Consider the following 25,479-nt stretch of genomic DNA (forward strand, 5'->3'; position numbering starts at 1 on the left):
GTTGTCTCCTCACACATTTACCCCCCCATACTGTTGTCTCCTCACACATTTACCCCCCATATTGTTGTCTGTTCACACATTTACCCTCCATTCTGTCATCTTTTCACACATTAACCCCCCATACTGTTTTGCATCTCATAGATTTAACCCCCACATTGTTGTGTCCTCACACATTTACCCCCCCACATACTGTATGTCTTCACACTACCGTCTCAGTTAAACTCCTGTGTTTTCAGTTCCCTCGGAGCACTTACCTTGCTGACGCCATCTACCTTACTGTGTGGCACAGTTGAGACGTCATCTGTGTGATCTGCAGACTTGATCACACTGCTGACGTCGCCCTGACCCGAGTTTGCCAGTAGTCAGGGCTTCAATTGTGCAAGCACCAGAAAAATGCGAGTACAACAGAATTGAAGGTCCGCGTTCCGTGCTGACTGTCAGCTTGACAACTGACATGAAGAACTGGAGGAATACCACTCCAGGGGGCGACAAAATGCCCTGAATACATTAGGCAGCCCGCTGACTCCCCCTGCTGGTAGTGCCCAGGGAAAATGCCCTGCCTGCCCTCCCCTAGATACAACCCAGGAGCTTTATATCCTATCACAGTTCAGGACATTATATCAGGAAACATCTCATTATCATACCAGTGTATTATTGCTAACTGCATCATTCAGACACCGGGAGAGAAGGCTCAGCTGAGACTTGTAGTCGCTCCTCACACTTTGCGTCATCAGCTTCTCCGCGTTCTGAGAGAAGCAGAAGTGAAACGTGCAGAAGGGAAACAGCAACAGAAGGTCAGTGACACAGCTATGCTCTCACCCAAAAATATGTACATTGTATCCGATCACACCCGAAAATTTATATATTGTTTCTCATGACACCCGAAAATATATACATTGTATCCCTTCACACCCCGGATATATATACATTATATCCCCTCACACTCCGGAATATATACATTATATCAGACAGTGTTATTATACTTTACATTATCACCTTATGATCTTCCTCAGGGTTCGTCGTCTTATAATGAAGCAGATTGGGATTTTCTTCACCCTTTCCTTGGTGGTATTCGCTGATTGGATCTGGTGCGAATCACATGATTGCTCTGCGGCCAACGGCCAGGACGGTGTCATGGGGCGTCCGGGTAGAGACGGACGGTCAGGACAGAAGGGAGATCGTGGTGATCCAGGTAAGATGGTGCTCAGCATAAATGAGTACCCCCTATATTATCAGTTCATTATTTATACAGTGCTCAGCATAAGTGAGTACACCACTTTATTATCAGTACATTATATATACAGTGCTCAGCGTTCAGTATGTACTTCCTGAGATGTTGCACCATCTTCTGGGCCTTTCATGGCTACATGATCATGAACCCATCATAGAGGGCCGTACAGACCACCAGCAGCCGGCACAGGCCCTCGAGAGGCCCGTACAGACCACCGACAGCCCCCACAGGCCCCACCCGCACACACAGACACGCACAGTGTCCGCCCACGCACCGCCCACACTCTTCCCCCCTCCCGAAAGGGTTTTTTTTAAATTCCGATATTTCTGTCCCATTGACTTTAATGGGACTTCCGGGATCGGATTCGGCTATACCCGATACTTTTTTTAGATTGGCCGATCCAATCCTATCCGATATTTTTCAATATCGGGTGGTATCGCTCAACACTAGTTGCGGCATTAGAGTGTGTGGCAGACAATCACTGCATGTTCATTGGCTCTCTAAAGAGCACTAAACATGCAGACAGGGTACCTGAGCTCCCGCCGAGCAACCCTGGAAATACTCGGTGAGCTCCGAGCATCTCGAGTAGTTAGATGCTCGGGTGAGCACCGAATAATGGCGAGCAAGCTCGCTCATCTCTACAGTACCTGGTTTTCTCCACACATACCGCTTAGAATTATCACCAAATAGGTCTATCTTCGTCTCATCAGACCAGAGAATCTTATTTCTCATAGTCTAGGAATCCTTCATGTGCTTTTTAGCAAACTCTATGTGGGCTTTCATGTGTCTTGCACTGAGGAGAGGCTTCCGTCGGGCCATTCTGCCATAAAGACCCGACTGGTGGAGGGCTGCAGTGAGAGTTGACTTTGTGGAGCTTTCCCCCATCTCCCTACTGCATCTGTGGAGCTCAGCCAGAGTGATATTGGGTTTCTTCTTTACCTCGTTCACCAAGGTTCTTCTCCCATGATTGCTCAGTATGGCTGGACGGTCGGGTCTAGGAAGACTTGGTAGTACCAAACTTCTTTCATTTAAGGATTATGGAGGCCACTGTGCTCTTAGGAACCTTGAGTACTGCAGAAATTCTTTTGTAACCTTGGCCAGATCTGTGCCTTGCCACATTTCTGTCTCTGAGCTCCTTTGACCTCATGATTCTCATTTGGTCTGACATGCACCTTGAGCTGTGAGATCTTATATAGACAGGTGTGTGTCTTTATAAATCAAGTCCTATCAGTTTAGTTAAACACAGCTGGACTCCAATGAAGGAGTAGAACAATCTCAAGGAGGATCACAAGGAAATGGACAGCATGTGACTTAAATATTAGTGTCTGAGCAAAGGGTCTGAATACTTATGACCATGTGATATCTCGGTTTTTCTTTTTTAATAAATTTGCAAAAATGTCTACATTTTTGTTTTCTTTTTCCATCAAGATGGGGTGCAGAGTGTACATTAATGAGAAAAAAAATGATCTTTTTTTAATTTACAAAATGGCTGCAATGAAACAAATAGTGAAAAATTTATAGGGGTCTGAATACTTTCTGTACCCACTGTATGTAAAAGAGAATCTAGTTAGGGAATTCATCCAGAAGTCTTCTTCTCCGGATGGAGCTGGCTTATTTTTTGTTAAGAAAGATGGTTCTCTTCAACCGTATATTGATTATGGAGATCTCAACCAGATCACAATCAAGAACAAATATCCTCTGCCCCTGATTCTGGAATTGTTTGATCGTTTAAGAGGTGCCAGGATCTTCACCAAATTGGATCTCAGGGGAGCATAAAATCTGATCCTCATATGCCCAGGGGGTAAGAGAAATACTGCTTTCCACACCCGACACGGTCAATGCAAATACAATATTATGACTTTTAGGCTTAGTAATGTCTCTACTTGCTAAGACTTGGAGAAAGTCACCAGCATGCAAAGTATGAGAAAGGTGTTTTTGTGTAGATCTCTCTGCCTGTCCTAGGGTATATCATTTTGGATACAGTGCTGAAGACGGATCCAGAGAAGGTGTCTTCCATTCTCAATTGGCCATGTCCAGATTGAATTAAGGCTATTCAGGGGTTCCTGTCCTTCCTGTGCTCCACAGAAGCCCCCTAAGAATCGTCCATCCAGGCACCTTCTTCCACTACCCGTTCCTTCTGCTCCCTGGCAGCACATCACAATGGACTTCATTCCGGCCCCTCTGTGTCCTCTGGTTGCTCTATCATTTGGGTCGAGTTGGATCGCTTCTTTAAAATGGCTTACTTTACTCCTTTGCCTGGCCTCTTGTCTGTTGCCGAGCTCACTGAAAGGTTTATACAGCACATCTTCCGCATTCATGGGTTTCCACTACACATTGTATCTGACGGGGGCATCCAGTTCATATCCAAGCTTTGGAAAGCTACTTGTAAATTTGTGAATGTGGTACTGGACTATTCCTCTGCATACTGTCCTTAGTTCAATGGTCGGATGGAGAGAGTCAGTCAGAACTTGTCTAACTTTCTGTGACATTTGACGAATGTAGACAATGACTACTGAGTTAAGCTGTTGCCTTGGGCAACATACAGGAACACCCCACATGTCTTGTGGTATTGTTATATTGTGTATTTCATTGTGCCTAAGTTTGTGCATTGTAGGGATATAAGGAGAGTATAGGACTTAGACCGGAAGGGGGCACAGTGTATTAGCAGATGTCTGGTTAGGAGGGGCCAGGAGAGGAGGTAGTTGGGAGACTTCCCAAGGGGAGTCAGTGAGAGCTAGGATTGAGGACAGGGCAGTCCTGTCTGGGAAATGTTTTAGGCTGCGTGCAGACGTACTTTTTGGCCCTGCGGATTTTTCCGCACAGAATGGAAGAAATCCGCAGGTCAAATGACCTGCATTTTTCCTGCGGATTTCTTCCATTTTTCCTGCGGTTTTATTGCGGTTTTTGTGCGGTTTTCCATCGCGGTTTTCCCCCTGCGGATTTGGTGACAGGGGAGATGGAAAACCGCACAAAAGAAGTAACATGCTGCGGATTTTGTACCGCGGGAAAGCCACGCGGACAAATCCGCAGCGTCTGCACAGCGTTTTTTTTTTACATTGATTTTAAGGCTACTGTACATCACAATGTGGATATGCAACGTTTCTGCGCGGTAAAATCCGCTGCAGAACCGCTGCAAATCTGCATCGTGTGCACACAGCCTTAAGCAGAAGAACTCAGCGGTCCAGGGCCTAGAGGCTGAAAGTCACACAGTAGTGAAAGAATATCAGAGCAGCATGAGAATGGTAGCGGCTCATGGGAACAACCCTTATCGTTCGAGGCCTACAGCCTGGAAAGGATCTAAAGTGTTGACCTTCAACTTCACCCTCGCAAGGGAAAGTGGGCGGGGAACTCCTGAAGCAGGTTAGTCTGACTGGTTGGGGAGCTGCGGTACCGGAGAGTATGGTATGGCATATAGGCTACAAGTATTGTATTTCATGTGTCAAGCCACTGTAAAGAGGAAGATGAGAGACACCAGACCCAACAATTTAGACGAGCTGAAGGCTACTATCAAAACAACCTGGGCTTCCTTAACACCTCAGCAGGGCCACAGGCTGATCGCCTCCGTGCCACGCCGCATTGATGCAGTAATTGATGCAAAAGGAGCCCCTACTAAGTATTGAGTTTATTTACTGAACGTACATTTCAGAAGGCCAACAGTTCAGATTTTAAAATCATTTTTCAAGCTGGTGTTACAAAGTATTCAAATTTACTGAGATAATGACTTTTGGGTTTTCATTGGCTGTAAGCCATAATCATCAATATTAACAGAAATAAACACGTGAAGTAGATCTATCTGTTTGTAATGACTCTATATAATATGTGAGTTTCACTTTTTGTATTGAAGAACTGAAATAAGTTTAACTTTTTGATGATATTCTAATTTTGTGAGAAGCACCTGTACGTATAATAAGGAGTGTGCTCACTTATGTTGAGTACTGTATATAATGTACTGATAATACAGGCGTGTACTCACTTACACTGAGCGCTGTGTATATATATATATTTATATATATATATACAGTGGGGCAAAAAAGTATTTAGTCAGTCAGCAATAGTGCAAGTTCCACCACTTAAAAAGATGAGAGGCGTCTGTAATTTACATCATAGGTAGACCTCAACTATGGGAGACAAACTGAGAAAAAAAAATCCAGAAAATCACATTGTCTGTTTTTTTTTCATTTTATTTGCATATTATGGTGGAAAATAAGTATTTGGTCAGAAACAAAATTTCATCTCAATACTTTGTGATATATCCTTTGTTGGCAATGACAGAGGTCAAACGTTTTCTGTAAGTCTTCACAAGGTTGCCACACACTGTTGTTGGTATGTTGGCCCATTCCTCCATGCAGATATCCTCTAGAGCAGTGATGTTTTTGGCTTTTCGCTTGGCAACACGGACTTTGAACTCCCTCCAAAGGTTTTCTATAGGGTTGAGATCTGGAGACTGGCTAGGCCACTCCAGGACCTTGAAATGCTTCTTATGAAGCCACTCCTTCGTTGCCCTGGCTGTGTGCTTTGGATCATTGTCATGTTGAAAGACCCAGCCACGTTTCATCTTCAATGCCCTTGCTGATGGAAGGAGGTTTTCACTCAAAATCTCACAATACATGGCCCCATTCATTCTTTCATGTACCCGGATCAGTCGTCCTGGCCCCTTTGCAGAGAAACAGCCCCAAAGCATGATGTTTCCACCACCATGCTTTACAGTAGGTATGGTGTTTGATGGATGCAACTCAGTATTCTTTTTCCTCCAAACACGACAAGTTGTGTTTCTACCAAACAGTTCCAGTTTGGTTTCATCAGACCATAGGACATTCTCCCAAAACTCCTCTGGATCATCCAAATGCTCTCTAGCAAACTTCAGACGGGCCCGGACATGTACAGGCTTAAGCAGTGGGACACGTCTGGCACTGCAGGATCTGAGTCCATGGTGGCGTAGTGTGTTACTTATGGTAGGCCTTGTTACATTGGTCCCAGCTCTCTGCAGTTCATTCACTAGGTCCCCCCCGCGTGGTTCTGGGATTTTTGCTCACCGTTCTTGTGATCATTCTGACCCCACGGGGTGGGATTTTGCGTGGAGCACCAGATCGAGGGAGATTATCAGTGGTCTTGTATGTCTTCCATTTTCTAATTATTGGTCCCACAGTTGATTTCTTCACTCCAAGCTGGTTGGCTATTGCAGATTCAGTCTTCCCAGCCTGGTGCAGGGCTACAATTTTGTTTCTGGTGTCCTTTGACAGCTCTTTGGTCTTCACCATAGTGGAGTTTGGAGTCAGACTGTTTGAGGGTGTGCACAGGTGTCTTTTTATACTGATAACAAGTTTAAACAGGTGCCATTACTACAGGTAATGAGTGGAGGAAAGAGGAGACTCTTAAAGAAGAAGTTACAGGTCTGTGAGAGCCAGAAATCTTGATTGCTTGTTTCTGACCAAATACTTATTTTCCACCATAATATGCAAATAAAATGAAAAAAAAACAGACAATGTGATTTTCTGGATTTTTTTTCCTCAGTTTGTCTCCCATAGTTGAGGTCTACCTATGATGTAAATTACAGACGCCTCTCATCTTTTTAAGTGGTGGAACTTGCACTATTGCTGACTGACTAAATACTTTTTTGCCCCACTGTATATATATATATATATACAGTCTATATATATATTATTTAACCCCTTTCTGACATCAGGCGTAATAGTACGCCGATGTCGGACTCCCTCCCTCCTTCCCTTCTTTCAAACATGCCACAATCACACCTATCCTTAAAAAGCCAACCCTCGATCCAGCAGCCACGTCCAGCTATCGCCCAATATCGCTGCTCCCATTCGCTTCTAAACTCCTGGAGCAGCATGTCCACACTGAACTTTCCTCCCACCTCTCATGTAACTTGCTCTTTGACAATCTACAATCTGGCTTCCGCCCCCATCATTCCACCGAGACAGCCCTGACCAAAATTACCAACGACCTACATACAGCCAAAGCTAACGGACAATACTCTATACTCCTGCTTCTAGACCTGTCCTCTGCTTTCGACACAGTTGACCACTGCCTCCTACTACAGATCCTCTCCTCCTTTGGCATCAAAGACCTCGCCCTATCCTGGATCTCCTCATACCTTTCCAACCGCACATTCAGCGTCTCCCACTCCCACACTAACTCCTCATCCCACCCTCTCTCTGTTGGAGTCCCCAAGGCTCTGTTCTAGGACCCCTACTCTTCTCAATCTACACATTTGGTCTGGGGCAACTCATAAAGTCCCACGGATTCCAGTACCACCTTTATGCCGATGATACTCAGATCTACCTCTCTGGCCCAGACATCACCTCTCTGCTCTCCAGAATCGAAGAGTGTCTATCAGCCATATCCTCCTTCTTCTCCTCTCGCTTCCTCAAACTCAATGTGGACATATCTGAACTGATCATCTTTCACCCATCTCACAGATTTTCCTTACCCGACCTTTCTATAACAATTGACAACATCACGCTTTCCCCCATACTGGAGGTCCGCTGCCTCGGAGTAACCCTTGACTCTGCCCTGTCCTTCAAACCGCACATCCAAGCTCTCTCCACCTACTGTCGCCTCCAGCTCAAAAATATTTCCAGATTCCGTTCCTTCCTCAACCCTCAATCTACTAAAATGCTTGTGCATGCCCTCATCATCTTCCGCCTCGACTATTGCAACATCCTTTTCTGTGGTCTCCCTGCTAACACCCTTGCACCTCTCCAGTCCATTCTCAACTCTGCCGCCCGACTAATTCATCTCTCTCCTCGCTACTCCTCCACTTCTCCCCTCTGTAAATCTCTTCACTGACTCCCATTCCCTCAGCGTATCCAGTTCAAATTACTAATACTGACCTACAAGACCATCTACAACCTGTCTCCTCCATACATCTCTGAACTAATTTCCATATACCTTCCCTCAAGGAATCTCCGGTCCTCCCAAGACCTCCTTCTCTCCTCCACACTTATTCGCTCCTCACCCAACCGCCTCCAAGACTTCTCCTGAATAGCCCCCATCCTCTGGAATTCCCTGCCCGAACACGTCCGGCTATCAACCACACTCGGATCCTTCAGACGGAACCTGAAAACCCACCTCTTCAGGAAAGCCTACAGCCTGCAGTGATCTCCACTACCTCCTCACCACTACTGGAGCTAACGCCTCACCATCACTGGAACTGCTGTAACCCCCCAACCTACTGTCTCCTTCCTCACCATCCTGTAGCATGTAAGCCCGAAAGGGCAGGGTCCTCTCTCCCCTCTATATCAGTCTGTGATTGTTAGTTTGTTTGCTGTAAGTGATATCTGTAATCTGTATGTAACCCCTTCTCATGTACAGCACCATGGAACCAATGGTGCTATATAAATAAATAATAATAATAAATAATAATAGTGTGAGCTCCAGCGGTGAGCCCACATCTTTCCTGGAGCATGTCAGTTGTTTTGAACAGCTGACATGTACCCACAATAGCCACGTGTGGATTCTATTAACTAGTTAAATGCCGCTGTCAAACGCTGACAGGGGCATTTAAATGGCACTTCCAACAAACGCGCCAGAAATACACACACTGGTGACCTGTGTCACGGTGTGTCGGCATGACAACCCGAGGTTGTCAGTGCCGGATTGCTGTGAGCACCACCCAGTGATCAGTGCTCATAACAAGTAATCAATTTTACTACATAGAGGCGATCTGACCATCGCCTCTATGTAGCAGAGCCGATCGGGCTATGGCAGCTCCTTGTCTCCTATGGTGACTATTGAAGCATGCCAAAAGCAAAAAAATATTAAAAATATATAAAAGTTCAAAACACCCCTCTTTCGCCCCAAGCAAAATAAAATAATAAAAATAAAATCAAACATACACATATTCGGTATTGCCGTGTTCTGATCTATCAATAAAAAAAAGGATTAACCTGATCGCTGAACGGCGCAGTGAGAAAAAAAGGCAAAATGCCAGAATTACGTTTTATTTTTTTTGTCGTCGGGACATTACATTAAAATGCAATAATGAGCGATCAAAAGATTGTATCTGCACCAAAATGCTATCATTAAAAACATTAGCCCGGCATGCAAAAAATAAGCCCTCAACCAACCCAGAATCACAAACGAAAAATGGAGATGCTACGGGTATCGGAAAGTGACGCAATTTTTTTTTTTTTTAGCAAAGTTTGGAATTTTTTTTCACCACTTAGATAAAAAAGAACATAGACATGCTTGATGTCTGTGAACTCGTAATGACCTGGAGAATCATAACGGCAGGTCAGTTTTAGCATTTTGTGAACCTAGCAAAAAAACAAACAAAAAATAAGTGTGGGATTGCCTTTTTTTGTAATTTCACTGCATTTGGAATTTTTTTCCCATTTTCTAGTACACGACATGGTAAAACCAATGGTGTTGTTCAAAAGTACAACTCGTACCGCAATAAATAAGCCCTCATATCGCCATATTGATGGAAAAATAAAAAAGTTATGGCTCTGGGAAGGAGGGGAGAGAAAAAGCGAAAACGCAAAACTGAAAAAAAAAAGTTCCAGTCATGAAGGGGTTAAATATTTACAATTCCATTTTGAACATGTAACACCAGAAGGATAACTGGTGGATGATGGAAATCATCGGGCATAGACGTTGCCAATCTGTCCATGGTGGAAACATGGAAACTGCATGATCACACCCTGTGGATTCTCCAATTCGGATTCTGAGTCTAGTGAATATCTGCTCCTCCTACACCATAATCACAGGAGTAGGACCATTGTGATGTTCGCACATGACTGGTGGTCATTGAACAGCCGGGAGATCCCATAGATATCTCACCACTGTTGCCAAATGATCATGAACCAGCACTCTGCAGTCTCCAATCATCAGGAAAATTATGCAATTGACTGACAAGGGATTGGCGCTAATAGGCCGGTTATTGGGGAGCTCACATTGGGCATATGGAATGTATATCTCCGATACCAGCTCATGGTATATATGTACCCCCGATACAGTCACTGCCAGCTCCACAATTACAATAGGAACTACTCGCTGGCACTACCAATCATTTATACTGGCCAATTGGATGCTTGTTACAGGCAGTGTATGGTTTCAGGGATGCGGTTTACAGAGCAAGAGGAATAGAACTATTACATTTTATGTATTTTTTTCAAAAAGTTATCAGTGTTTATAAAAATACAAAGATGATACAAAGTGAGAACAAAGCAATACGATATAAATAATGACATAAAATAAAATGGATAAACAGAAGAAATGTACTAAATCTGATGTTGCAAAGTTGGATCTGGCTGTTATGAAGGGGAGCTCTTTTGTTTTTGTATGAGCAAGGGACAAAACTACAGTAAACTACACCTCCCAGCACTGACAAATGACTAAAACCCAAAATCTACTTTTATTAGATCAAGGTTACCCCCACATACCTGCCATTGGTGACCTCATGTGGGGGGCTGGTTGTAGAATGTGTAGGTCTTTATCAGATTACGAGATCTTGTACTTTCAGGATATCTTCACCCCTGGAGGTCGCAGGTGGTGGATGTTGTTACATTTCCTATCACAATTTTACCTTACTATAGAGATAAAACATGGCATGGATAGCATCATCCATTTACCAATATTAAGTTGGAGGTTTTATGCCGACCTTACTGTGATGTGAGTGAATGCGTTATGTTCATCACCAAACCACTTAATCCCATATGTTCAATGTGAGGTTGGTATGTTCCCTCCCCGGAGATGTCTTTATGGATATTCCAATTTTTCACTACAACGGCCTTTTCATGGATTTACCCACGTGGTTTCCAGGCCAATTACTGGCTATCATTACACCCAAGACAAAAGCTGGACTCATCACTGAAGAGAACAGACCTCCCTCCAGCCTCCATTGCCATCTCAATTTGCACCATAATAACCTTTCAGAGTGAAGGAGTGAGGTCAATTATGAGATATGTTTTGAAAATTTAGTTTCCATCATTTGCAAATCTTTATCACGTCTCCATCCTGTGATTTCCATAATTCAACCACTTTTCCTTCTTATGGTGTTATTATGGGATGTGTGATGATATAATTAGGAATGCCAAGGCTGACCAGTATCTTACAGCACATTTTTTTTTACCTTTTAGGGGCTCCGGGCCATTCTTTGGAACTGACTATGAGTAAAGGGGATTCTGGAGTTCCTGGGGCCCCTGGTGAACCAGGTAATGTAGGCTATATAGGAATAGAGGGTCCCCCAGGACCTCCAGGAGATCAAGGCCCTAAAGGAGCAAGAGGAACCATGGCAGATTCTAAGGCTCAGCAAAGACCAGCATTTTCTGCAGTCCAGCAAAAAATTAAAGACAATCGGCTTTTGTTTACCAAGATCATCACCAATGAGGCAAACGTGTATGACACCAGCACGGGAACATTCTCCTGCACCGAGGCCGGGTACTACTATTTCACCTTTCAGGTGGTTTCACTGGGGGACCTCTGTTTGCAGATCTGGATGAAGAAACATGGTGAGGCTGGAAAGAAACTGCTGAGCTTCTGTGACCGCAATGTGCGCAGTCAACCACAAGTGAACTCGGGGGGCTCTGTCCTCAATCTAGACCTTGGGGATCAGGTCTGGATAGAAGCTGATGCCAAATTCCGAAAAATGGCAGGAGCTGATGTCAGCAGCATATTCAGCGGCTTCCTGCTGTACCCAAGAGATTAGCAAAGCGCATAAAACAGAGCCCTCCTCGAACTAGGCCATGAACTGGGATTTGTGACCGTGGTCATCAATCATCATAGTCGGTGATTCTTTGTGACTAGCGGTCCTCCGACACTTTGGCCGGTGGTCATCAGTAACTGGTGGGCCTCTGTAACTTAGGCTAGTGTGTCCTCTGCGACTGTGGCCAAGGTTTCTCTTTTGCTAAACTTTCTGTGTTTGAGCCCCTCATCTTTGAGCTCTCTTGTTTCTCGATCTCTTTTGTCTGTGTCCTTAGTACCTTGCGTTTTCTGCTTGTCCATCAATAAAATGCATTACATTTCACCTTATGAGTCCTGCATTAACTTAGACAGACCCTTTTCCCACTTCTAACATACAGTACATGACTGGTGTGACTGGACTATAAGATACTGCATCTGTGATATCTCCAGCGGCTCTGCAGTGGGCACTCTTGGGTCACTCCACCAATTATCCAACTCTTCTCTGACTCTGTGGTATCATTGGGTGCAGGTCCTTAGGCATGGCCATGTGGCCTTCTCCTGACACATAAAAATCGCTGTATTTTGTCATTTCTCCAAGAATGACTACTTCTGGATTTTGCAATGTGAGGTTGGCTTAACTCCAAGTTCTAGTAGTTGAATAATGTCATTATGGGGGCAGATACACCTCCACATAGGAGATATGGGTGCTATCTCATGCCCTGAGATATCTGAATATATTTTATCTGACATTTTGTGGTGTAACCAGTGACACATGGAAATTGAGCTTGGCACAGGACATATACCATTTCAGGTGAGGTGGGACCTTGCAGGGCCGTAATAATGAGGGCAATCTGGCCAGTTTCTCAGAGACTGAGGAACTGGGGGGCCCATGGTCAGATTGCCCTCATCATATGCGGTGGTCAGGGAGCAATCCCTGCAGCTCCGATGCCTACATTACAAAACGGCAGCGAAGCTGCAGAAATTCATCCTCTACTTCTTGCCCTGCCCATACTCTCTGACACAGATGCATGTGGCTTGATGACATCAGCATGCAGCACGAACCTGTGTCAGAGAGAAAGTTGCCGGTGATGAACAAAGGAGCAGCAATGCCTCGGGGGAACGTACAGAGAGGTGAGTGTGCTTTTTCTTTCAATGCATTGGGGAAATGACAATGAGGAGGATGGGGGTGTGGGAGAGGGCAATGATGAGATGTGTGGGAGTTGACAATGAGGGGATGTGTGGGAGAGGGTAATGATGGATGTGGAAGAGAGGACACCAATGGATGTGGAGGACAGGAAAATAATGGGATGTGGGTCAGGGGACAATAATGGACTGTGTAGGTGAAGACAATGATGGGATGTGTGGGAGAAGACAATGATGGGATGTGTGGGAGAAGATAATGATGGGATGTGTGTGAGAGGACAATGATTTGATGTGAGGGAAAGGGGAAGACAATGATGGGATGTGTGGGAGAGGACATTGTTGGGATTTTGGGGGAGAATGAGGAAGATGGGGGTGTGGGAGAGGACAATAATGGGATGTGAAGTGGAGGAGAGGACAATGATGAATGTGGAATAGATTAGATTGTTGGGATGTGGGACAATGAGGAGAATGGGGGTTGTGGGGGAGAGAACAATGATGGCATGTGTAGGAGAGACAATGATGGGATGTGTGGCAGAGGACAATGATGGGATGTGGAAGAGGACAATGATGGGATGTGTCGGAGAGGGCAATGATGGGATGTGAGGGAGAGGGCAATGAAGGGGTGTGTGGGAGAGGACAATGATGTGTTATGGAGGAGAGGACAATGATAGGATGTGGGAGAGAACAATGAGATGTGTGGGAGAGGACAATGATGGGAAGTGAGGGAGAGGACAATGATGGGATGTGTGGGAGAGGGCAATGATGGGACATGTGGGAGAGGGCAATGATGAGATGTGTTGGAAAGGACAATGATGGGATGTGGGAGAGGACAATGAGATGTGAGGGAGACTACAATGATGGGATGTAAGGGAGAGGACAATAATGGGATGTGTGGGAGAGGGCAATGATGGGACATGTGGGAGAGGGCAATGATGGAAGATGTGGGAGATGACAATGAGGGGGATGGGGTGTGTGGGAGAGAACAATGATGGGATATGGAGGAGAGGATAATCATGGTATGTGAGGGAGAGGGCAATAATGGGATGTGAAGTGGAGGAGAGGACAATGATGAATGTGGAGTAGATTAGATTGTTGGGATGTGGGACAATGAGGAGAATGGGGGATGTGGGAAAGAGAACAATGATGGCATGTGTAGGAGAGACAATGATGGGATGTGTGGGAGAGGACAATGATGGCATGTGTTGGAGAGGACAATGATGGGATATGTTGGACAGGGCATTGATGGGATGTGAGGGAGAGGGCAATGATGGGGTGTGTGGTAGAGGACAATGATGTTTTATGGAGGAGAGGACAATGATGGGATGTGGGAGAGAACAATGAGATGTGAGGGAGAGGGTAATGATGGGATGTAAGGGAGAGGACAATAATGGGATGTGTGGGAGAGGGCAATGATGGGACATGTGGGAGAGGGCAATGATGGAACATGTGAGAGAGGACAATGAGGGGGATGGGGTGTGTGGGAGAGAACAATGATGGGATATGGAGGAGAGGACAATGATGGGATGTGAGGGAGAGGGTAATAATGGGATGTGTGGGAGAGAGCAATGATGGGACGTGTGGGAGAGGACAATGAGCGGGATGGGGTTTGTAGGAGAACACAATGATGGGATGTGTGGGAGAGGACATTGTTGGGATTTGGGGGAGAGGACAATGAGGAAGATGAGGGTGTGGAAGAGGATAATAATGGGATGTGGGAGAGGACAATGATGGGATGTGGGAGAGGACAATGAGATGTGTGGGAGAGGACAATGATGGGATGTGTGGGAGAGGGCAATGATGGGACGTGTGGGAGAGGGCAATGATGGGACATGTGGGAGAGGGCAATGATGGGATGTGTGGGAAAGGACAATAAGGGGGATGGGGTATGCGGGAGAGAACAATGATGGGATATGGAGGAGAGGACAATGAGGGGGATGGGATGTGTGGGAGAGAACAATGATGGGATATGGAGGAGAGGACAATGATGAGATGTGAGGGAAAGGAGAGGAGATGGCAATGATGGGACATGTGGGAGAGGGCAATGATGGGACGTGTGGGAGAGAGCAATGAGGGGGATGGGGTTTGTGGGAGAAAACAATGATGGGATATGGAGGAGAGGAAAATGATGGGATGTGTGGGAGAGGACATTGTTGGGATTTGGGGGAGAGGACAATGAGGAAGATGGGGTGTGGGAGAGGACAATGATTGGATGTGAAGTGGAGGAGGGGACAATGATGGATGTTCAGTAGACATTGGGATGTAGGGAGAGGACTATGAGGATAATGGGGATGTGGGGAGAGAAAAATGATGAGATGTGTGGGAGAGGACAATAATGGGATGTGTGGGAGAGGACAATGATGGGATGTGGAGGAGAAGGCAATGAGCGTAATGGGGTTGTGGGAGAAGGCAATGATGGGATGTGTGGGAGAAGACAATGATGGGATGTGTGGGGAGGGCAATGATGGGATGTGTTGGAGAGGACAATGATGGGATGTGTGGGGAGGGCAATGATGGGATTTGTGGGAGAGGACAATTATTGGATGTGTAGGGAGGACAATGATGGGATGTAAGGGAAAGGACAATGTGGGGGTGAGGGAGAGGAGCATGATGGGATGCAGAGGAGAGGACAATGATAGAATGTAAGGGAGAGTGGGAGAGGAGTAAGATGCCTAAGACACTTTGCAATGAATTGTATGTGGGAGAAAATGCTGTCAGGGACTTGTAATGAATTGGGAGGGGGTTGAGGATGCTCAGTCCCTGATAATGGCTTCTCCCACCCCCAAATTCATTATGATGCTTGTCAGGGATATAACCCGTACTTTTTATTTCCAGTGTCAGTTCCAGTAAGGTAGGAACTTGCAGCTCTCTGGCGCCCCCTTACCCTCAGGTCAGTCAGGAAATACATCTAAGATAAGTAGTCGCCGCAAAGACTGCTTTTTCACATACTGGCTATCAGGCACTTTTCAGTGAGAGCGATATGTATACCACCAGTCCCAAGCAGGGAATACATGCATAAACCTCCGATCCGTCACTGCCAGGGTTCCCCCGATAACAGCAGGGCTCTTCGCTGTCACCAGTTCCTTGTTTGATACTAAAGCCTATATTGGGTCAGGAACCAACCCACAGAGAGCATGATTTGGTGTGGAGTACATGTAGGTTCAGTCATAGAGTAAGGAGAACAAAACTAGTAAATTCATAAGTTTACTCCAGAAAATATAGGCAGTGTTTACAAAAATACAAAAGAAATCACAAAGGGAGACAAAATACAATGTGTACAGATAGTTAGAAAATAAAAGGGATTAAAATAGAAAACTTACTATATGCCAATCACAGGTACAGTATGACTTGTCAATAAGGGATGGGGTGTTCCCAAAAAAAAGATTCAGTCCACAGCATGGATGTTAGCTGTCTTCCCCCAGGTTCTGAACACTACTCAAAATGGTTGTTTCTCATTTATGATTTGCCCATAAACTTAGGAACTCCCACCATTGTTGACCTCACATATGGACTGTTCCCGGGAGGACCTCCTATTTTGAAAAGTTATTAAAAGCTTCTCCTTGCCATATCTTTGGCTGGGAAGCTCACTGGGTGACAACAGGGGCATTATATTTTCCCTTACAAATTTCTCTTTCTTTTGAGACCGAACATGATACGTCTGCATGTTACTAGGAAGCAGAAACTCATTTCCCAGGATTCTGATGGCTGTACAGGCTGCAAAGTGCTGCCAGGCGCAGCCTATGTGCCCAGCTCCTGGAATCCCAAGTTTCATGTTTCTAGGCTTAATGGGAGTAATTAAATTTGAGTTAGACCATTTTAGAATTAGAACACTTAACTGGCCAGATGCAATAAAAGTGACCATTTGCTGAAGGGAGGTGGGAGTGTACAGAATTTCACAGAGGCAGACACAGGGGGCTACAGCCATGTTGATGCGGGTGAAGCTTACTCTTGCACAAACCAATGGGGGGCAGGGCAGTAATTCAGCTCTGGATGTGTACCTAGGATATTAGGAAATAACTAATATTTTTCTAACACCTCCCCCTTTTGGACTACACTACGGAAACAGGATCTCTCGGTACACCTCCATGCACACCTCTGTGGGCTCGCACTGCCGGGATAGCCATGTCTGCATTACCATACTCGCTGCCCTTTTTGTGTTCAACAGTAAAGTTGTACTGCTGGAGGGCAAGGCTCCATCGTAGGAAACTTCCGTTGGTACCAGACACAGTGTGCAGCCAGCTGAGTGGGTTGTGGTCGGTCACAATGGTGAAGGTGCATCAGTACAGGTAGGACTGCAAAGGTTGCAGGGCCTAAACCATGGCCAGGCACTCCTTCACTTTGGTAGAATAAGCCACTTCCCTCGACAGGAGTTTCCGGCTCAGGTACAACACAGGGTGCACTTAGTTCCCCGAGTCGACCTGGCTGAGCACAGCACCAAGGCCAAACTCGCTGACGTCGGTCTGTAGTAAGAACGGCCGACTGCTGTCGACTGCCCTTAGCACAAGGGAGCTGCTCAGGGCTATCTTCAAGCCCGAAAGGCCCCTTCACAGTCGTTTGTCCAATCGACTGTATGGGGTAGGTTTTTCTTGGTGAGATTCACCAAGGGTTTCGCAAGGCTACTATAGTTTTGTACAAAGCGCCTATCGTACCCTGCAGTGCCCAAGAAGGACATCATCTGCTTCTTGGTCCTGGGGGTGGGCCAGGACACGATAGCATCCACTTTCCCAGGCTCTGGCCTCATAATACCCCCACCTACTCGGTGCCCCAGGTAGTGGACCTCGCTTATGTCCATCTGGCACTTTCCAGGTTGATGGTTCTAGCCTGCTTGGTGGATGTGCCCGAACACCTGCTGCAGATGCTCGAGGTGCTCCTCCCAGGTGGAACTGAAGACAGAAATGTCATCCAAGTATGCCACTGCCACCTCTCTAGTCCCTGGAGCAGGTGGTTGACCATCCGCTGGAATGTAGCAGGGGCATTCTTCATGCAAAAAGGCATGACCATGGACTCGTATATTCCAAAGGGCATGATAAAGGTAGACTTCTCCTGTGCCTTGGGGCTCAGGGGAATCTGACAATATTCGTGGCTCAGATCCATAATGGATAGATAGCGCATGCTAACAGCTCAAGCAGCTCCTCGATGCGTGGCATTGGGTGCGCATCAGAGGCTGTTATGGCGTTGAGACCCCTGTAGTCCACACATAACTGTGTGATCTGGTCCTTCTTGGCACCAGGACTACAGGTGAGCCCCATGCGCTCTTGGACCGCTTAATGACCCACAACTGTAACATCTCATCGATATCATGGCACATGACTTGCTGCACCTCATCCGAGATCCAATAGGATGTCCGCTGGATTGGGGCATGATTCCCGGTGTCCACTTCACGGACCGTTACCTCAGTCCTTCCAGACCTGTTGGTAATCATGGCCCGGAAGGATTCCAGCGTGGCTCGCAACTGCGACCGCTGGTGTGCAGATAGCAAGGCGCTTACCTCCACATCCTCTAAGGACCCACTGGCCTTTGCTTGGGCCAGCATGTCCAGGAGAGGGTCTTCCTCCCCATCCTCAGGCAGATTGCAGACCGGGACACAGACTTCACGTTCTTCATGAGTCATCATCATATTGCTGTGGAAGACCTTTCGCCTACCTAGAGCATGGTCAAGAATAACCACGTAGGTGACTGGGTTGAGCTGTTGGTGTATGACGTATGGGCCTAGCCAGGCCGCCTGAAGCTTATCCTTGGGTACGGGGACCAGCACCCACACCTTCTGACCCACCTGATAGGTCTGCTCCCGGGCGTTATGGTCATACCAGTGCTTCTGATCAGCCTGGGCCTGCGCCATGTTGTCATGCACCAACTGCATCAAAGTCTGCATCTTGTCACCAGTTGCATCCCTGGGTCTCGACCAGCATTTTTAGCATCTGTTTGAGGGTACCGTTGAAGTGCTCACACAAATCATTGGTTTAGGGGGGAGACGCGCTCGATACCAGACGCCGCACCTGCATTTTCTTACAGAGAGGCTCCATTAGGCGAGACATAAATTGAGACCCCTGGTTGGTAGGCATCTCCCTGGGAAATCCTACTCGGGAAAAAATCCTACTCAGGAAAAGATGGCCAATAGGGCATCCACTACCTTATCCGCCCTAGTTAAGGACAGAGCCACTGCCTTTGGATACCGGGTAGCACAGTCTACTGCAGTAAGGATGTAATGCTTTCCAGAGCTGTTGGGTATAGCCAGTGGTCCCACAATGTCCACAGCAATACTCTATAGATTACCAGGGACCAGAGTCTTCCCACTTAAGCTAAGACACTAAAATCCTCTCCCATTGTTTTGTTTTATTTATTTATTTTTTTTTTACTTTTATGACTAATATTATTTTTGGGCTATTTTATTCCTTTTTATTGTATGCTGAGCATATAATAACTTCTACTTTACGGTAACTTGTGCCTTTTATTTTTTAAGATTTGAGAAAAGAGAACTCTGTAAATTAAAAAAAAAAATCTACAAATTATTTTTGTCCTATATTTTTGTCACTGGCAAAGAGATCAGGGGAGCTTTGGGAGTAGGCCCTGACTTTCCCACTCTTTGTCAAGTGATACATGAGCGATAGTAGTTGGTTACACCTGTACCCATTTTGGGCCAATAGAAGTGCTGAGACAGCCGGGCCTTAGTTTTGCTTGTAAGGAGAAAGACCGGGCAGCGGTCATGCTGGGTCCGGAACCGCTGAGGCTGTGTCCCATGTTGCCCGGGGGAAAGTATAAGGGACCGGACAGGCCCCATGACCCAGGGAGAGGGGGCATGGCTAAGCTGGGCAGTGAGGAGACAGCGCACAAAGGAGCAGTGAATTTCCCGCCATCAGGGAGAGTGCAGCAGGGTGTGTAGCGTGCTCCGCACCCAGCGCAGCAGAGCCGAGACGTGCCGCGACCAGGCTTACCCGAACCCTCCTGCAGAACATTGACAGAAGAGAGTGCCAGGCTCCCGGATAAACATCTGGCAGCACAGGCTTATGGACTAGGGGCTCAGTGGGCAAAACCAGAGACCACCTGCTACCGCTAGAAGTTGGACCGTTGACAGAGTACCCCATCTGAGGACTCTACGCCGGCTGTTGCTGGTACTACAACCTCCATCAGACTATATATCAAGGAGAACCAGCAGGAGTCATGATAAGTGCTGTTTAAACCTCAGACTGTCGCATTAATTCTTATTATTCCTTTAATTCTTGTTTACTGTTTATTAACTCCCTGCAAGGAGATTACTTTCATCTTTACTGTTAAATTACATAATATTGTTATACCACATTGCTCTGCAATCCCTGCGTACTGCATCTCAACACCTGTGTGAGATAGCAGGTATGCGGGATGCAGTGACGAGCAGAAGGCAGAGCAAGAGATAAAGGTTTTATTACAGGGGATACTCCACGCAGGGAGAGAATGAGTTATGAGGGGAGTAAAACTGAGTATTGTACCAGGGTAAGAGCAAATGTTTATAAAACAGGTAAACCTATCAGTCTGATGGTTTCCGGGCGGTGAAAGCTTGAAATCACATGGTGGTGCCGCAAGTGACGCGTGAAGTGTCTGGCCTGTTCCTGAAAAAAGTTGAGGCACTGTTTCCTGACAGAAGCGGCATATCCTGGCTCTTCTAGGCGAGGTTCTGCATTACCGGGGCGGTGTACGTGACCTAGCGGAGGCGGGGGTGAAGCTACCCAGCTTTGTATGATTCACTTGGTAAAAACTAGGCTGCGTGTTTGCAGCAGTCAGCGGAACAGTACAGGAAGAATTCTCAGTGATAGGGGTGAACGGGCCCACAGATATAAGTTGCTCACAGTCAGTGTGACTGGGGATCTGCAGCGCGGGCCTGGACTATTGTGTCACTCCACTGAGAGAGAATCAACCTTCTCCTGCTGAGCAATCTGTCTTCCCGCCAAGCCCCTCGTTTTTGCACTCACCATCCCTTTTATCACTAACCTACCCCCTGCAGTTGAGTGCAAAGGTCTGTCTGGGTCAGAGAGCTTTTCCCCCGGCAACAATGGTGACAGCCCCGATAGTTCCGGAACCGACGCAAGAGAGGTATCACCGGCCCGGTCCATCTTCTTACACCTGCTTACATGCTGACCCCTGAGTTTCCAGCGAGTGGAATCTCGCGGACAATCTGTAGCAACTCACCCCTAAATTGGTAGGGTACGACCAGCTGTCTCTCCCTCAACCACTCCTGTTGGGATTTACAGGGAATCATCTCCCGGTACAACCTTTCTTGTTCCCATAATACCCTCTACTTATCAGTCTCAGAGGTGGGCTTCTCGGCGAGGTTTCTCAGCGTCTCCAGGCTAGCATCTGCGTGCAGAGCGGCCTTAAACTCCTGGCTGGAGGCAGCCAGAAGTGACTTTAAATTCTCTTCCACACGGGGATCCTCTGGGACCTGCTCTGGGTCTGTCTCTGGGTCAGTCATCCCTCTCACTGAGGAAGGTCCAGAAGGCAGGCTGTTACCTGCATTCCAGGCACTCTGACTGCGGGTAACAGTAGCTGTGTGAATTGGTGTGAGTTGCTAAATTGTGAATTGCTGAGTGCTTTTCTACCTGTTTAATTTTTGGGGGCTTTCTTATCCTATTTTTCTTCTATACAGGATAAGTCTTTTATTTTACTTTCTGTGTGTTTAAGGGTTAACTACATTGCATTTAAATCCTGAGGTGTAGTTATCTCACAAGGAGTTAAGGGTGGGGGCTCATAATTAAGGGTTTATAATTGGCAGCTGGTTGCGGCTTCCAGTCCCTTGGAAGTGTGTTGAGCTGCAGGGTGGATTGCTGCTGAAGGAAGAAAAAAAATCTCTTTAAATCTTCTTCCTTAGCGAGTGTCAACAGAGTTTAAGTGTGAACGGTGGTAAGTGTGTGACTTGTGATTCAGTGACTTTGGATTCAGGACATTTACAAGGGAGGTATTACTGAATTGCTGTTATATTTTATTAATACTTTATATTTCTTTTTACTTAACATTTCTGTTTGATGCAATTCCCATTAGGAAATGTGCTCCATTATTGACAATGCCATCCAATATACATCTTGCCACATGTATGCAATCCTTGAACAGCCGGTCGAAGGTGCACACTGCTGTGCGAGATGTGAGCACGTTGTGCATTTGGAAGCCCAGGTACTGGATCTAAATGTAAGCTGGCAACACTGAGATCCATACACAATATGGAAAGGAGTCTGCTGCTCACTGAGCAGATGCTCAATGGGATAGATGTGGGGAGGATGGTAGTAAGGAACTGCAGGACAGTGAGGCAGTTAGCTGGGTGACAGAAGGCAGGGTAAAAGGAAGAGTGCCAGGGAGGCTAGTCCTGATCTGGCACACCCCAATAAGTTTTCTAAATTGGCAACTGAGGGGGGTGTCAGTACAGGGGTAGCACTGCTGCAGCTCAGCATGTCCTCTGAAAGCCAGTGGAGTGTCTGCTTCAGTAAGGGGGAAATAGGAGAGAAGGGCAGGCCAGACAGGTGCAGGTAGTGGGGGACTCAATTATTAGGGGAACAGATAGGGCAATCTGTCACAAAGACAGGGATCATTGAACAGTGTGCTGCCTACAAGGTGCTCGAGTCCGACACATCGCTGAACACTGATCATTTTATAGCAGGGGAAGATAGTGCAGAGAGTGACCTGGGCACAAAGAAAGAAATTGGTTCAGGACCCAACAAGAGCGGGGGCACTGTTAGATCTAATATTAACCAACAGGCCAAACTGCATATCAAATGTAAGGGTTGGGGGTCACTTGGGTAATAGTGATCACAAATTAATAAGTTTTCATGTATCCTTTAATAAGATGTGTAGTAGAGGGGTTACAAGGACACTAAACATCAGGAAGGCAAATTTCCAATGGATGAGAGATGATCTTAGTGCAATAAACTGGGACAATATCCTGACACATAAAAGTACACAAGGAAAATCGGAGATGTTTATTAACATCCTGAATAGGACCTGTGCACAGTATATACCCTGTGGGAATAAACATGCTAGAAATAGGAGGAAAACACTATGGCTAAATAGCGCTGTAAAGGGTGCAATAAGGGACAAAAAGAAAACAAAGAACTAAAGCAAGTAGTTAGTGATGAAGCATTAAATAAATACAGAAAATTAAAAAAAAATTCTGTAAAATGCAAATCAAGGCAGTGTAATAAACTGCAGGTACTGAGGATGTTGCCACGGATCCGAGACAGACCAAGAGTTAAAGGTTTATTTACAGGGATTTTCTCTCCACGCAGGAAGGAGCAGTAGGGGGTTAAATTTGACAGTGAAAAACAGTAAATCAGCATGATGGAACTGAAGAAAGCAATAAAACAGTTATACAGTGTTGAAACGGTTAAACTCAGATAATTATAACTTATCAGTCCAGGGAAAGCTTGATTGAAGAGTCTACTACTCCCTCGTTGGGACTGACAACAGCGGCGCTTGCAGTCTCTAAAGTCTCTACTCTGAATGAAGTTGGGATCTCCTCGGTGCTGCAGACTGCTCTCTGTCCCGCGCGCTCTGCTCTCTTACCCGCTTGCTCTGTTTTCGCAACCTCACCCTGCATAGATTTCTGTCCACTGCCCCTTTCCTTTTGGTCACTGCCCCCCACGGTCACATGGTTCAGTCGGTCCGGGCCAGAAAGTCTTCCCCCCGGCAACCCTGCTCTCTGGTTAGGTGGTTCCGGACACAGAACAGGAGAGGTAACCTCTTTTAGTCTCTTCCTCTTCACCCCCTTACATTCCCCCTCTCTTTTTTCTCACTATTCCACGGGCGAGATTTTCTGTAGTTCCCGTTGACAGTCTTTCAATCCCTGAACAATTTGTTACCAGACGAATTGGTCTTGTTTATAGCGAATGGGGGGTACACCGGCAGTTGAATGTTCAGAGCGTCGCAAATCAGAAGGAGCAGCCGTGTCAGCTGTTACGGGAGGAACGATGGCCTGAGTTGCTCCCTCTGGGTTGGCAGTTTCATGTACCAGCCTCCCTTCCGTGTCCCTTGGGGGAAATAGGGAGTCTTCCTCGTCTTCAAAATCAACATCGGTCAATGGAACTGCCTGTGGGGTAGTAGGTTTTTCTCGTTTTCCGTTAGGATCCCGAGACAAACATGACCGTAACATATTTCGGTGCAATGTACGAGTGGGGGCTCCCTCTTCTGTTTCTGGCTGGACCTCATAGATGGGGCCTTTGGCATTGACTTGACGTTTAAGCTTGTATGGGCCCTTCTCCCAACGCTACTCTAATTTGCTATAAGGGCACTTTTCTCTCACTAAAACTCGATCTCCGGCCCGTAGAGTTGTCCCCCGTAGAGGAGTGAATTGAGGATGCTCTAGCTCCTGTAGCTTTTTCTGTACTAGTCGATGGAGAGTCTGTAGCCGACGACGGTGATCTCGAACCCAGGAGTACACCCCCTTCCGTGGGTAGCCCTCCTCGGGCTCTAACTCCAATTCAGTCATCTCTTTTCGCAGCTGTCCAAAGAGCAGAGAGTATGGTGTGTAGCCACTGGTGCTGTGCTTACAATTGTTATACACCCATACCAATTCATTGATGTATTAGGGCCATCGTGCCTTCTTCTCCTCCTCCAGGGTTCTTAGCATTTAGATCATGGTATGGTTAAATCTCTCGCAAGCTCCGTTCCCCTGTGGATAATAAGGTGTTGTCCGAGATTTACCAATCTTATACAACTGGTGCAACTCCTCCATCACCCTTGAAAGAAAACACACTCCCTGATCGAAGTGGATACGCAGTTTGATCCCGTGTTGGCATCACCACGGCAAGCTTAGTGAAGTGGTCTAACATTACCAAGAAGTGTTCATAGTCTTGATGTGCTGGCCCAATCGTCAGATAGTCTATCATCAGCAGGTCTAGAGGGCTGGATGACATCACTGTTTGTTTGGGAGCCCGCTGTTTGGGTGGTTTGGCCAGTTCACAGCTCCGGCACTACTGACAGACTTTCTCCACCACACTCCTCAGATTGGGATGATAAAACAGGCGCTGCAGTCATTGGAAGGTCTTTTCAGGGCCTAAGTGGGCTCCTTTCTTATGAGTCTCCGTAGCCACTCAGAACACCAAGGTTGAGGGAATCACTGTCTGCCAGATGACGCTGAGTTCTGACTGCAGAAACATCTTCCGATAAAGGATGCCGTCCCGCAGCTGGAGCCTTTGCCATTGCCGCAATATTCACAGTATTTCATTTGATGTAGTCCTCCTCTCATGGATGGGCGTCTGTATAGACGTGACCCACCGTCTCAACCGGGCTATCTCCTGATCCTCCTGCTGCACTCGGACTCACTCATCGCAGGGTTGTTCCATTAAACTTGCATGAGTCTCCTCCTGTTCTATCTCCCATGTAGCTGCCACCATCCTGGCTGTTTCTCCAAATTCCGGGACTTCCACAACCTTCAGCTCTTCATCCCGATTAGGCGCTGGCCTATGATAATTTACTTGGGAAAGGGAATCAGCATGGATATTCTCTGCTCC

At 46.5% G+C, this 25,479-nt stretch overlaps 1 protein-coding gene across 1 annotated transcript; it reads left to right on the top strand.

Moving 5' to 3' along the window:
• The first annotated feature begins 625 nt into the window (after positions 1-625).
• C1QA (complement C1q A chain) lies at positions 626-12,215 on the top strand. Its single transcript, XM_073570087.1, has 3 exons — positions 626-794; positions 1,014-1,192; positions 11,329-12,215. The coding sequence occupies exons 2-3, from the start codon at positions 1,030-1,032 to the stop codon at positions 11,895-11,897; spliced, it is 732 nt and encodes a 243-aa protein (XP_073426188.1). The 5' UTR covers positions 626-794; positions 1,014-1,029; the 3' UTR covers positions 11,898-12,215.
• Positions 12,216-25,479: the final 13,264 nt, after the last annotated feature.

The sequence above is a fragment of the Dendrobates tinctorius genome, unplaced genomic scaffold, assembly GCF_039654945.1.
Source record: "Dendrobates tinctorius isolate UK_male_01 unplaced genomic scaffold, ASM3965494v1 ptg000028l, whole genome shotgun sequence".
NCBI lineage: Eukaryota > Metazoa > Chordata > Amphibia > Anura > Dendrobatidae > Dendrobates > Dendrobates tinctorius.

Coding starts and splice junctions, on each gene's coding strand:
- C1QA (XM_073570087.1), top strand. CDS start 1,030: ATGAAGCAGATTGGGATTTTCTTCACCCTTTCCTTGGTGGTATTCGCT. Junction 1,193..11,328: donor GGGAGATCGTGGTGATCCAG/GTAAGATGGTGC, acceptor TTTACCTTTTAG/GGGCTCCGGGCCATTCTTTG.